Source organism: Leucoraja erinacea, chromosome 13 (assembly GCF_028641065.1).
Source record: "Leucoraja erinacea ecotype New England chromosome 13, Leri_hhj_1, whole genome shotgun sequence".
Classification (NCBI taxonomy): domain Eukaryota; kingdom Metazoa; phylum Chordata; class Chondrichthyes; order Rajiformes; family Rajidae; genus Leucoraja; species Leucoraja erinaceus.
Genome location: NC_073389.1, coordinates 17,663,881 through 17,679,021, shown reverse-complemented (window position 1 = coordinate 17,679,021; position 15,141 = coordinate 17,663,881). Strand labels below are relative to the sequence as shown.

At 42.6% G+C, this 15,141-nt stretch overlaps 1 protein-coding gene across 1 annotated transcript in view; it reads left to right on the top strand.

Annotated features, from left to right (window-relative positions):
* pola1 (polymerase (DNA directed), alpha 1) overlaps nucleotides 1–15,141 on the top strand; it is a gene marked incomplete at its 5' end in the record, with an annotated part of 231,094 nt that overhangs the window by 124,481 nt on the left and 91,472 nt on the right. The window contains 4 exon segments of the mRNA XM_055645304.1: nucleotides 44–175; nucleotides 879–1,053; nucleotides 11,613–11,794; nucleotides 14,909–15,040. Of these exon segments, the coding sequence (XP_055501279.1) occupies nucleotides 44–175; nucleotides 879–1,053; nucleotides 11,613–11,794; nucleotides 14,909–15,040 (621 nt within the window).

Below are 15,141 nucleotides of genomic sequence, written 5' to 3'. Positions count from 1 at the left end.
TGATGAATAATTTGATATTGTTGTATTTTTGTTATTGCTACAGGCTCTGACCAAGGATCCCCAAGATTACCCAGATAAAAAAAGCCTGCCTCACGTGCATGTTGCCATTTGGATAAATTCCCAAGGAGGACGGAAAATAAAAGCTGGGGACACAATATCCTACATAATTTGTCAAGTAAGAACCGGAAAATTAGTTTCATCAACCTAATTCTTCTTTGTTGAAACAGATTGAGGCCAAGATTACAAATGAAACACAAAGTACTTGTGCTTTAACACCAGAATAAGTGCTCAACCAAGAAAATCAAGCCCAAAGCCAAAGTAGTACCTAAACTGCTTATGCTAATGACAATAACTAACTCCATATGCAATAATAAGCTACCTGCATGTTAAGCACATAAAAAACTAATCGTGTAGATGCAAGTATATTATTGGGGTTATCAAGTGGGCACCTCCCTTCAGTGTTGTTTCGTTGAGTTGGGCCACAACATCTCGTGAAGGCTCAACAGTTATTTCTGGCATCGCTGAACCACCCCCCTCATTACCTGCTCTCACCACCTTTGCTACCAGTATCTACTAAATAAAGGAAACTTACACAGAATACACTTACAAAGAAATACACATACTGCATGTTATACATTTCCCTTCTGCCTTCAAATGACACTATTTCTTTTCCACCAAATCCACTTACTGTCTTGCTCTGCTGCCTCTGACATCCCCATTACAGTCTGACGCAAACTCTGTCCGCGAATTCCTAGCTCTCCAAATAGCGATGTGGTCCATCGTGCTATGAAACCTGTACAACCCAATGTTACCGGACCTTCTCTTGCTCTCTTGGCGATGAATGTTAACGATATGAAACTAACAATGTATTTCTTAAGGACGGCTCAAACCTGAGCCCCAACCAGCGAGCCTATGCACCCGAGCAACTACAGAAACAGGAGAACCTGACCATCGACATCCAATACTACCTATCCCAGCAAGTGCATCCAGTTGTGGCTCGAATCTGTGAACCCATAGATGGAATAGACTCTGCACTAATTGCTACCTTGTTGGGTAAGTTGATGATCAGGTGATAGTCAGAGGCATTGTTTTTTCAAGTCTAGAATGCTTTATTGTCATATGTCCTGAAATGCAACAACAAAATTCTTACATGCAACATCTTTAATTGGACTTTTCTGGACTTTATCTTGCACTAAACGTTATTCCCTTTATCCTGCATCTGTACACTGTGGATGGCTTGATTGTACGCATGTATAGTCTTTCCGCTGACTGGATATCATGCAACAAAAAACCTTTTCACTGTACCTTGGTAAATGTGACACTAAACTAAACAACAGATATGTAAACATAGTACTCGGCAGACACCATAATAAACCATATCCACATGCAATGTCTTGACCTTACTAACAAATTTGGGTTGGATTTCGCTGGGAAATACTAAAAGTTTCAAAAGGAAATGGTAGCTTTTTGCCTTGTAGGATGGCAGATAAATTAAATCAATATCTTGTGGCCGTCTTCATGAATGAAGATACAAAAAGACCTCTTGCAAAGAGCAGATGTGGATTGAATGAGAAACTAAAAGAAATTTGCGTATGAATAGAATAATAATGGAGAAATTAATAGGATTGACAGCATATAGATCGCCAAGTTCCTGTGAGCTGCATTCCAAGATCGTGAAAGAAGTGACGTTAGACTTGAGAGATACAGTGTGGAAACAAGCTCTTCGGCCCACCGTATCCATTCTGACCAGCGAGCACACCGTACACTAGCACTATTCTACACTCTAGGGACAATTTTACAGAAGCCAATTAACCTACAAACTTGTATGTCTTTGGAGTGTGTGAAGAAGCCGGAGCACCCAGAGAAAACCCACGTGGTCACGGGGAGAAGGTACAAACATCGCGCAGACAGCACCTGGAGTCAGGATGCTGTCTGTGTGTCCAGCGCTGTAAGGCAGCAACTCTGCCGCTTTGACACTGTGCCGCCCAAAAGGAGATGGAGATAATAGATTTGATAATGGTTCCCACATTTGGAAGGTGGGAAATGTAGTCCCAGGATTTAAGAAAGGAGGGAGAAAGAAAATAGTAGACTTTCGACCGGTAACCTGACGTTAGCAGAGGTGGAAAATTCAGAAGTGTATTGTTATGTCAGTGGCAACAGAATACAGTCCTTGGAAAGTTGGTATAGGACTGGGAGAGTTAAAAAGGGAAATCCCATTTTTTGTATCTGTTGGAGGATTTTGAAATTGTGATTCGCAGAATCTATATAGCAGTACCAGTTAATGTATGTTTTGACTTTTCACAAAGCCTTCAATGAGGTGCCGCACAGTAAATTAATAAACAAATTTTGGTTGCATTGTTGAGAGACAATATATTATAAATTAATGAAGATTGGAAATAAATGGGTCTCTACTGATTGGGGAACAGTGCCAAGGAGGTGTGGGCATGATTGGAGCTAAAGCCCTGGCTGTTTATCATCTATATCAATTATTTGCATGAAAGTCCATGTTTAACCTATCCAACTGTAGTGAGCTGTGTAACTGTTGAGCTCTGGGCAGGCTGTGAATGGGTGAGGACATGAGAGGTGCAATATAATATTGGAACAGATGAAGAGAAAAAAAATAGGAGCTTTTTAAATGCTGAGAACTTGACATTGTTGGTGATCAGAAGGACCTAGATGTTCTTGTGCACAGATCACTGAAAGTTAGCATGCAGCTAGATCAACTGATTAGGAAGGTAAATTGAAATTGTGGCCTTTATTGCAAGAAGAAGATTGTAGTACAAGAGTGGAGATGTCTACATGAAATCATATAGGATCTGCACCTAGAATGTTATGTTTAGGTCTGTTCACAATAGTGGCACCTTGCATTTTGCACGTGTTTGATTTACACAATTTTGAAATAATGCGCTTGTTCCTTTCGTACCAAAGCTTGATTTATGTGCTCGTATTTTTGGAATATCGTGATCAAATTTACTGCTGACAGCATAGTCAAGCATCTTGTTTCATTTACACATTTTTGTATTATGCGCTGCTTTTCAAGCACGTAACCCCTGCATAAAATGCGAGGTGCCTGCACATGAAAGGATATGCATTAAAAAGAGGGAATCAAAGGTACACCAGATTGTGAGAGTGCTGGGTCTCCTGTCAAGTTACATGACAGGGTAGTGGTTTTCAGATCAAAAGCACTCTACTTTTCAAAAACAAAAGGTTTTTCCTCGGATCCCCCTTCAATTTTTACTTGTTAACTCGGTGCAACTGGACCTTGAACAATGTTAATGGAAATGTGTGTTTCTAACGACCACTTAAGAGTCAAATTGAGTTTATTGTCATGTGCACATGTACGGAGTGGTACAGCAAAAATAAAATTTTGCTTGCAGCAGCATCACATGCACATAAACTCAGATGACACACAATGCAAATTACACATGAATTAGTACAGTTCTGTAAAACAGTAGAAACAAAAAAAAAGTGCAAAAAAACAAGAATTTAGTATAAGACACAATTTGGAAAAAGAGTCCATGTTAGAGCAAGAGGTGGTCTAAAAGATTCTGTTGTCAGGGTAACTTAGGGTTGACAGCATTGGTTCAAGAACATGAAAGTTGTCGGAATGTAGCTGTCCCTGTACCTGGTGATGCAAGACTTCAGGCTTCTGTAATTCCCGCCCGACCGTAACAGTGGGAAGAGGGCATGATGGGAATCCTTCATAATAGATGCTGCCGCCTTTCAATGGCGCCGAGGGTTGTGCTCGTGATGGGCCAGGCTGAGTCCACCACTTTGCAGCCTCTTGCATCCTTTTGCATTGGATTTGCCACACCAGGCCACGATGCAACCAGTCAGGATACTTTCTACAGTGCATCTGTAGAAGATAGTATTCGGTGGCATGGTGAATCTCTTGAAAACCTCCAGGTAAGTAGAGATGCTAGCCCTTCATCGTGTTTACATCTACATGCTGAGCCCAGAACAGATAAACCGAGATATCGCCCAGGAATTTGAAGCTGCTAATCCCTCCATCACCAACCCACTAATGAAAACTACAACCAAGCAGTGTGAATATTGATTTATCTTAACTTCAAGCAACCGTTGCATCCCCTCTCGCTCCATCCCTCTCCCGCCCTAGTTGTCGTACTAGTTTCACTGTCGTCCTACTGAGTTTCACTGCATCACTCGTTATCATCTTCTCCGCAGCCAACAATGGACCATTGTGGGCTCACTTTTCCTTGATCATCGTTGCTGGCATTGATTTGACCTTTTGCACACCTTTCATTCATTTTTTCTATGTTTCTCGTTTCCCTCTCCCCAGACTATCTAAAGAAGGATCTTGAACCGAAATGTCATCCATTCCGTTTCTCCAGAGCTGTTGCCTGACCCGCTGAGTTACTCGAGCCTTTTGTGTCTATCCTCATGTGTACTATTTAATTGCCTTTTCTGAAGGAAAAAATCAGTCCCTTTGCTTTGTTGATGTTGAGCGAGACGTTGCTATTGCGGCTTCACTCAACCAGGTGTTCTATCTGTCTCCTGTACGATATCTTATCGTTGCCTGTAATTCGGCCAGCCACAGTGGTGTTGCCTTGGGATTTATAAATAGTATTAGGGCCGTACTTAACCACACGGTCTTGGGTTCAAACAGAGGAGAGCAGGGAAGCAGGCAGCCTTGAGGTGCACCTGTGTTGATGATCAGTGAGGCAGGGGTGTTATCCATTTCACTAATGGAGGTCTGCCAATGAGAAAGTCAAGGATCCAGTCGCAATGGGAGATAGAGTCCCAGGTGAACACCAAGCTGCAGCCAGCGAACAGCAGCTTGACCAATGTGTTCCTATAATCCGGGAGATCCAAAGCAGAGTGGAAAGCAAGTGCGCTGGCCTCTGTTGTGGCAATAGACAAATTGAGCAAGTCTTTTCTAAGGCTGGAATTGATTTGTGCTGCAACAAACCTCTCGAAACACTTCTCTACAGTGGACGGTGGTCCTTGAGGCAGGTCTCTGTGCACTGCTTGTGCTCCTGTACAATAGATACTCCCACTTTTGAAGCAAGTGGGATCCAATGCCTGCAGAAGCAAGCGGGTGAAGATGTCACTGAATACTCCAGCTAATTGGTCCGCACAGATCTTTAGTGCTCAGGAGGTACGGCGTCTGGGCCACGCTTGTGTGGATTTGCCCTCCTGATGGATGCTCTGATGTCAACCTCAGAGATTACAGGATCATCAAGGACTGATGGGACCCTTTTAGCTGTGTCATCGTTCTCCATTTAAACGTGTGCATAAAAAACATCAAGCTCAACTGGATGTGATTCGCTGTTGGCACGTAGGCTATCTGGCTTTGCATTATAGGAGGTGATAGCGTGCACACCCTACCTCGGTTGCAGAGAGTCTATCTGTGACTCCAGGTTAGTCTCTTCAGCCTCTTGATGGCCTTCAGGAAGTCTTAGCTGGACTTCTTATATCACACTGGTTTGCCAATCCTAAATGCCGCACATCCTGCCCTCTGCGTTTACAAGCTCCTAGTTCATTTAAGTCTTCTGGTTGGAGAAGACTTGGAATGATTTTGTTGGTACACATTTATCCATTATTATAAAGTCAATGACAACTGTAGCATATTGGAGCACAAACAGTACAACACAATAAGCCCTTTGGCCCACAATATCTGTGCCAAACATGGCTCCTTTCTGTCTGCACCAACAAAGGTTGGTGCCATCCATGAACATAAAAAGGAAATTGAGCTAATCTCAGATGGGAAGCCTCTCTGGCTGATGATCACTCTGTCTGGAGCTTTCTGGTCAAATAAAGGCACCACATTGATCCCTGTCCTTTACGGTTTGGTGAACTGATCTGGGCCACCAGCAGTCGCTCACCCTGCACTGTTGCTGAAGACCCGGGCTGGAAATCAGTGAGGCTTATATTCCTAAAAGTCACTCGTTGGTCCCTGCAGTTTCCCATGCAGATTTTTAGAGGAATCGAGTTATGGCTCAGCTGTCAAAATGTAAATAGCTGCCAAAGTTGCAATCTAGGGATATAGTTGTCAGTGGTTACGGGGAGAAGGCAGGGGAATGGGGTTGACAGGGAAATATAGATTTGCCACGATTGAATGGCTGAGTGCACTTGATGGGTCGAATGGCCCTAATTCTGCTCCGAGAACCTATGAACATATGAGGCCAGACTTGCCATTCATATGCATGTCTACGATCGCTTGTTAGTTTTTTTTTAAATCAGCTTCCCATCTTCTCCCGACAGATGGATTGTGAGCAGCAACAACCTGGTAATGAGTTGTTGCTGTTGGCTAATTTTCTTTGTGATGGTTTAATTTGTAAGTTGAGCTCTGTTTCTTTGCAATTATCCCTCTTGCTGTTTTATTCCTCCTTTCAGTCCTCCCAGTACCCTTCACCTATTGCTGCCACGTTTATCTTTGGGAATAATATAAAAATTGTCAGTTTGATTATGCTATTATTACTGCTGTTCCCTGGAGTGATCTGACCCAGAGGCTTTGTTTAATATTCAAAACTGCAAAGGAGAACGTTTTTAATTGATCTGATTATGGGTGTTGAGTCACTGATTTGTTGGTGTGCCCCTTTGAAGGGTGATTAAAAAAAATGTTGCCTAAATTTGTGTAGAGCGCAAATCCGCACTTTGATAGTGTTATCTGTTAGAGGATGTTTCTTGTCCAAATACTTGAGAGCAAGAACAAACTTGCATGTGTGGAGGAATTTCAAGGCCCAGTGAAATATTCCAGGTCAGCTGTGGAGACTAAAAGCAGTATAAATCAAACATGACCTGCCATAAACTAACCTAGATTAAATTTACCACAATCTGGAGAGTTATTGCACAAAAAAAAGTACAAAATAAAATTCCAAGCTAAACATCACACAGGGCTGTGAGTGATGGATCTCTTATTTAGAACTTGGTGTCTGTGAGCTTGGCATCCCTTAATTAGATAGCTTTATCTTTGCTGAGATTGGAACCTTCATTTCCTAGCCATCAATTCCATCTCCACACCCCTCTCCCTCCCCCAGCCACTGTCTAAGCTAGACCAATCTTGTTCACAATATTGTCATCCTGTTTATGCTTGGATGAAGCTTCCAATACTGTATTATTCTTTTTCAAAACCTATTTCCTTTTCCATTGTATCACTTGCAGCCCTCCCAGTGTCTTGTTGAGCCCTACTTTGTTATTGCCTGTCCCTCTCAATTATTTCAATGCTTCCTTCGGATGATCTTCCAACCTCTGTGAATTTGAGCTCCTCCAAATCGTTGCTGTTTATAACCTAAAGCCCCTGTCCCACTTACGTGTCCTTGGCACGCTAATTACGTGACCTCGTGATCGCGTTGAGGCGCGACGGTCCCGCAAGGTTGCGTGTGACTTCATGCACCCGCACAGCCATCTGGAGCGTTTGATGTCATTTGAATATGGACGCAAAATGCTGGAGTAAGTCAGCGGGACCAGCAGCATCTCTAGAGAAAAGGAATGAGTGATGTTTCAGGTCGAGACTCTTCTTCAGTCTGAAAGAATGGTCTTGACCCGAAACATCGTCCATTCCTTCTCTCCAGAGATGCTGCCGGTCCCGCTGAGTTACTCCAGCATTTTGTGTCTATCTTCAATTTTCTTGGCCCTGCTCTGGGAGTAGAAGTGGGGGCGAATCGGATCTGCAATGGCCATAAGCCCCAGGCCGAGCTCGGCGATCGTTTGCCTGCTTCTGCTGCTGTTGGAGGTGAGACGTTGCGTCGCGCCAGGGTCTTGGGCCTGTCCCACTTTGGCCGTCAGTTGCGCGACAGGCTGGTGGCGCGCGAAGATTTTGTTCGCTACAAAATTTCGGAGCGATACCGCGCACAACTCCATACCCCTCCGCGCTTCTCAGTGGGACCGGCTCTGCGCGGCCACACGATGCCCGTGCGCCTCAACGCGACGACGAGGTCGCGCAATTTGCATGCCACAGGGACAGGGCCTTAAATCGTATGAAGCCCTGGTCTATCATTCCGTCATGTGCCAGCGTACTTCTGGCATCCACTCTTGAAATGGTCTCCGTTTATAAATTATTAATCTGCGTTCAGATCCATTTGTGAAATTGCCGTTTCTATGTAAACAGCCTCTTCCTGTGTACTCCCTTGAGGTTCGAGCACCTCCATTTTTTTTCTGGTGACATCCAGGCTTCCTTCACAATAGATTGTAGAAATGTTATTTGAACTGGGTGTGAATGGTGTCCTGATGCTACCTATTGGTCAATGAGGTTACATGGAATAGATACTGAAGAGGAGTCGATGCCTGGGACCTATCTGGCATGATCATGGTGGGGCACACTTGAAGAGCACTTTTTCAGCTGTTATCAGGCAACTGAACCATTGACTCCATTTATACCTCACGCTGCCTTGGCTTTGGCAGCAGCATAATCAAGGACGAGTTGCACCCTCTCGTCCTTGATTCCCCAGCGCTGGGTAAAAGACTCTGTGCATGCAGTCTAACCATTCCCCTCATGATCTTATGCACCTCTATAAGATAACCCCTTATCCTCCTGCACTCCAAGGAATAAAGTCCTAGCCTGTTCAACCTCTCCCTATAGCTCCGGCCCGCAAGTCCTGGTAACATCCCTGAAAATCTTCAGTGCACCCGTTCTCTGTTTCTCTGGAACGCTGTTCTCTGGAGTTGTAGCATCAACCCATTTATCTATTTTGACTATTAACAAGCCCAACATAGGTACGGAGGCAGCTTAACGCCTTCCAGCTGGTTCATTTCTTTTGACAGTGTAATAAAGTATATAAACGTTCGCAGGTCTGTAGAGAGACGCAAATTGAATTTGATTTGCGATGCTCAAAAAAAAATTAATAAAGAACTATTGAGCTGATTGTTAACCTCTTGAGAATTTACATCTTTATATAATGAAGTAATTCTCATCATCTCTGTGCAGCTACTATTTTGTCTTTCTATTTAATGCTGGTCTATAGATGGCAGCACCTGAAGTCAACATCCTTTAGTGTAGGCCTAGACAGTGAAACTCAGTTGCAAGTACAGGTTCCCATAATATTCTCCGCATAGTTGTGGTGACATTTTTTCTTTGGTGTAAAATAATTCTTTAATTTGTCACTAATCTTCTAGAAAGAAATGTAATACTTGGATAGTTTCTTGGTAAATTTAAATAGCTTTGACCTTCCGTGTATTTTCTTGCGTGGTGCTGTGGGGGACGGGGGGGGGGGGGGGAGCATTGCAGGTTGCTGCAAGCCACAGTGAAGATTTAAAGGGAAAGAGTGTGTTTAAGAGATGTACTTTGAATAAATCCACGGGGTGTTGATTAAATAGAGAACAACTGTACAGAGTTCCCTTTGCTTTGTACACTGTTAATTGAGGCAGTCTTGAAATTGTTGGTGACACATGTGGCCTTTATTTCAGTCAGCTAGTCAAAGAATGTTCAAGATTTTGCACTGCGAACAATGCACCTCATGTTTCCCAAATAAAGGCCTCTGAGCTTGATTTCTGAGCATTATTGAATCAGCATACAAGGATGAGTGATGGTAAAGGTGTTTGGGGGTGTGCGATAGTATCCTCTGTCAGCTCTACAATTAATATTTTTCCAATTATTTTTGAACAGTTTTGAAGAAAAAGCCAAAGTACGGAGTCTGTTTATATTTTTGCAAGGAGATTCATGTTTTGAATTTTGGTGTTTCTTTCTTCCATTCAGAGTATCAGCGCTGTTGTTAGAGCTGCCAATACCTTCACTGCCAGACCCAACAATAATTTTAAATCAAATTTTAAGACCTATCTCATTCAGGACAGTTAGCACATGGTTCATTTTTACCTTGGGTCTATTTTGGAATCTCTAAAGAATCAGACGGAAGAAGGGTCCTGACCCGAAATGTTGCCTGACCCGCTGAGTTCCAGCAGCACCTTGTGCTTTGCTCAAATTCCAGTTTTTGCAGTTCCAGTCTATATTGGAATTAGACCTTTTTATTACTGAGAATATTTCACGTGAATCGATAATTCAGTCAATTAATCTATAACGGAAGACAAAATCAAATGTTACTGGACTGGGAGTGGTAATTTGATTTCAGATATCGCTGCATTTTTTACTTGCCAGACACAAGTTTTCTAGCATTTTGGCAACGGGAATGAGGTGATTAAACTGTCAGTAGGTACTTTGATCTATGATTATAAAATATAAAGGTTTTGCTTGAGCGGGATAATTAGCAGGATGGGATGAGTGCTTTAGCCTCGATGGTACGAGACAGCAGGTCTGTTTACCCCTAGTCCTGTTGGGGATGGTCGGTCAGAGATCCTGTGGAGAGGAACAATCATAGGAGTTTGTGGAAATGGATGCATTGCCATGAGGCCCTTCAGTCTGAGACCACTCTGAAATTATGCATGCTGTAAATTCAAAAAAGTTGAAGCACAGAGGGTGTGTTTTTGGCAGATGGAGCAATGCAGCCTCGTGGGTGTGATCTGTTTTAACACTAGTTCCCAGATACAGGCCATGAAATTACAGATTTTCTGTAACTAGGGTGGTTTCCAGCAACAAAATGGATTGAGGACACTGCATGCATGTACTCGTTACAACGGTAGTTCAGAGGGAGTGAATTAAGGTGCCATAGATTTACCTGTCTGTATCCAGCTAGACTTAGCAAAATAAATTATTTAGTCAGAGAGTCGTATAGCATGGAAACGGGCTCTTCGGCCCAATTTATCCATGCCGACCAAAGTGCCCCGTCTGAACGTTGGTATGTGTTAGCTCTAGAATTATCACAGTTATGCAAGTAACAAAGCAAACAACCGAAGGAGCCATAACTTAATGATCAATTTGCAGTTTCACTGTACTGGCTGTGTGTGTTTAGATGTGCATGGCTTAATCTTTGAGCCAAGCATGTGCTTTAGTCTTAACATATTAATGCGAGGCTCAAAACACAGTAAGATTATTAATTTTGTTAGAACTGATGAGGACATTTGGAAGGGGTTGAGATGGGTGGATACAGGGCAGTTGGGGAATGACGGCTAGAACATTGCATGAAATGGCTTCTTGATCCTCACCATGGAATCTTCTCCCTCTCCTTAAAAGAAAGAAGAGCTATCGCTTAATGAAGCTCTCTGTCAGTCCTGCTTGCAGATCGGAAGCTTGCAGCAGGTTTCATATTGGTATTGGTTTATTATTGTCACATGTACCGATACAGAGAAAATCTTTGTATGCCTGTTATGCAGTCAAATCATGCTGTACACAAGGGCAATCAAACCATGCACAAGTACAGCAGATGGTGCAAAGAGAAAAATACCCGAGTGGAGAATATAGTGTTACAATTATGGAGACAAGGTTCAAGGGCCGCAATGAGGTGGGTTGGAAGAACAGGTCTAGACCCTGGTTTATACGAGAGCTGTTCAGTAGTCTGAGGATAGTGAGGTAACAGCGGTGAAGAACTATTGGGCTTCACTAACAGTGTATGTTGTGAATTCATAGACCATCAATGGAAATGTCCACTGGGTTGTGTTCAAACCAGAGTAGATTTCTATCTCTCTTCACTGGCAGTGTTATACCAAACCCTTTGCCCTTTCCATGTTCATTCTGTAAAGCTGTATCTGGTTAGGGGTAAATGAAGATCATGAATGGGGTCTACTTGATTTTTGACGCATTTGTTTTCTTTTGCTTGCTAAAGGCCTAGATCCATCCCAGTTTCGAATGAATCGCATCGGTCTTCAAGTTGAAGAAAACGATGTGCTGCTGGGTGGCTCGGTCCAGCTCACCGACGAAGAAAAATACCGTGACGCAGAAAGGTTCCAGTTCGCATGTCCCAGCTGTGGGACGGAAAACATTTACGATAATGTCTTCGATGGCAGTGTAAGTACCATAATTTATGTTAACAAAGCTGAAAGGTCCTAGCCTTGTTCTTCAAGCAGGCTGCTTGATTGGCTCTTAAAGGTAGTGGAGTCAGGGGATATGGGGAGAAGGCAGGAACGGGGTACTGATTGTGGATGATCAGCCATGATTACATTTAATGGCGGTGCTGGCCTGAAGGGTCGAATGTCCTACTCCTGCACCTATTGTCTATTGGCTTCTCATCCACCACCCTAGGATGTTCTTTCCCTCCAGGGTACAGTGGTGACAAAATGCATTGCATGCTATTCGCCAAAACTCATCTGACAGAACCTTCCTACCAGTTTGAAGGACAAGAACTTGGAGGAGCATGGGGACAGATTCAGGTTAAGTTTATTGCGCAGCCAGATGTCCGTGGGGAAATGGTGCCAACACCCATTCCTGTCTGCAGGAATACGTGTTTTAGTGTAGGCATGGTGAAGCTTGGTGCTGCCAACGCCATGGCTCTGTGAGGGAGGACCACGGTCTAGGGTCCTTCCACTGCCGGACATTGAGGGCAGAGTCCAGTGGAGACACCTCAAACAAGGGAAGGGAGTATCACCCCAGGGTTTGAGGTGGCAAGGGTTTTGGCTTAAAGATAGGTGTGATCACCTACTGAGTAAAACACTAATGGATGTAGAGACGCAGTGAATCTTAAGAACATGTATAGTTTTTTGTTTTGTATGTATTTTTTATTCTCAATAAGTTTTTTTTTTTTGTAAGTAAAAACATTACCACAGGGTGCAATTAAATTTCTAGCTTGCATGAAACACGTAGAATAAGTACACAATCAATATGATGACAAATACAAAAACAGCTGAATGGTGCCAAGATTTAAGTGCAAACCAAATTAATTTACACTAAATGGAGTCACAGTTGGTATAAATGTGCAGGGAAGAACTGCAGATGCTGGTTTAAATTGAAGGTAGACACAAAATGCACCCCAGCGGTATGAACATTGACATCTCTAACTTCAAATAGCCCTTGCTTTTCCTCTCTCTCCATGCCCTCCCTCTTCCCAGTTCTCCCACCAGTCCTACTGTCTCCAACTGCAGTTTATCTCTGTCCCGCCCACTCCCCTGACATCAGTCTAAAGAAGGGTCTCGACCAGAAACGTTGCCCATTCCTTCTCTTCAGAAATGCTGCCTGTCCCGCTGAGTTACTCCAGCATTTTATGTCTACCCACAGTTGATATAAGTTATTTTTAGTTTAGTTTAGAGATATAGCGCGGAAACAGGCCCTTTGGCCCACCGAGTCTGTGCCAGCCAGCGATCACCCCATACACTAACACTATTCTACACATGAGGGACAATTTACATTTTTGGGGTATTCTTGAGTAAAAAGGGCTGTCCCACTGTGGTGCCCTAATTGGCGAAGAGTTTAGGAGAGTTTGAAAAAGTGTCCTGTTGAAGACCTCCTTCGACTATGTTGAAGACCAGCTTCGACTAGCTTCGGGAAAATTGGACAATTGGAAAATTGGAAAATAGTGGAGAGTGAAGACGATCTCCTTCGACCTCCCTTCAACTATGTTGAAGACTCTCTACGCCTACCTTCGATTACCTACGACTACCCTTGATTACTTACGAATAACATTCCGACCTACTTCGACTAAACCTACGAGTAAAAAAATATTGATTATTTTCCATGGCGACCTTTTGTTACTCACGGGCATTTTTCAGCATGTTGAAAAATACCCTGCGACCTAGCTGAGGCTTTCGAGTACGCGGGGACTACTCTCGAGCATGAAGGAGAGTTACAAAGACCTCCTAGGACCTCGTGTCAACCATGCTGCGAGTACAAGTCGAGGGCAAACTCTTCTAAACTCGCCAATTAGGTCGCTGCAGTGGGACAGCTCCTTAAGGATGAGAAAATCAGATGGGATTTCTGTTGGTGAGGTATCTGGACAGACTAAAAGTTGGATGGTCTAGCGGTAAGGTAAATGCAAAGATTCTAAATCGGTAACGTTGGTAACCAGAGATGAATTTCAAACCCTTAACTATCCATATTTTCTCAGAAACGTTTGGAAACACATTTACAAACTTTTATTTCCATGCTGGGGAAATGCTTGATTATCAAAAGAAAGCCGAAAGGACAACTGTTTTGCAATGAAAGTACTCCCTCAGACATTAGTATGCTTTATTATGGCTTTGAAGCAAAATATCAGCTTCTTGCTTTCCCTAGTAAGTTGATTTGTAGCCAGTAAAAGCAATTGAAGACGATGCAATCTCATCGTTCTTGCGGATGTCGTTTCAGAAAACGAGCAAATGGCCTATATCCTACGAAAGTGAATACTTATCTCATTGAAAATGAGAAAGATGAGACCTAACAGCTGAGATTAAAAAAAGTTGACATTCCTGTGCAAGAAATTATTCCTTAAGTTAAAAATAACATTTGGGTTTTTCATATTGAGTTTTTATTTCCCCTTTCCTTCTTCCGACTCTTCCCCCCCCACCCCCTCCCCAATTAAAAAAAAAAAACTCCTTGACCTTTTGCAGAAGATTGTGGTGCACAGTCATCAAACGCCAAGGGATGCATCTCTAGCCCAAACTGGTGCCAGATATTTTTATGACCTTGGATCAAAACCTAAAGTCCTTGGAAAATATTTAATAATCTATGTTTTTTTTGTCCAGCGTTTATAACACACAGTAAATTATGAGGTTGGGCATCTTAGAATTTGGATCGGAAAGCAAAGGCGTCCTTATCTAAATTAAAAGTAATTATTTTAAACTGATCCAGTGGATGAGCAGATGGTTTGGATTTTTACAGTCAAAACAATCTAGTTGCTTGAGGAAAGGAAAGAGTGGGCCTTGACACAGAGTAATGTTAGTGAGCAGAATCCTTGACTTTCCTTCATTATAGCAGTAAACAAGATAGTGTTAATTGCATGGACATTGAGAATTTGCAGATGGGCTTGACTGTTCAGTGAATGCATTTCTATTGGTTTGTAAGTAACTTCAAATGTAGAATATGTGTACAAACCAGCTTGAGAATAAAATATGTGTTTTTACTGAATTTTTAGTATTGAGGAAAAAAAATCAAGTTTTGTATCGCTAGAATATTGAGTTGCATTTCATATGTGCATCTTCTGTTTTGTATCAGGGGCCACATATTCAACCCAGTTTATTCCACTGCAGTAATGTTGATTGCGAGACGTTGCCAAGTCAGTACGAAGTGCAAATGTGCCACAAATTAACTTTGGACATCAGGCGACATATCAAAAGATATTATAGTGTAAGTACATGAAACAGTACATGTAGAACAGCCTTGTCAATTATTCCCTGCTGGAAATGAATCCTTTGGCCTTTTTGATTCTTTAAAGGATTTTTATTTCA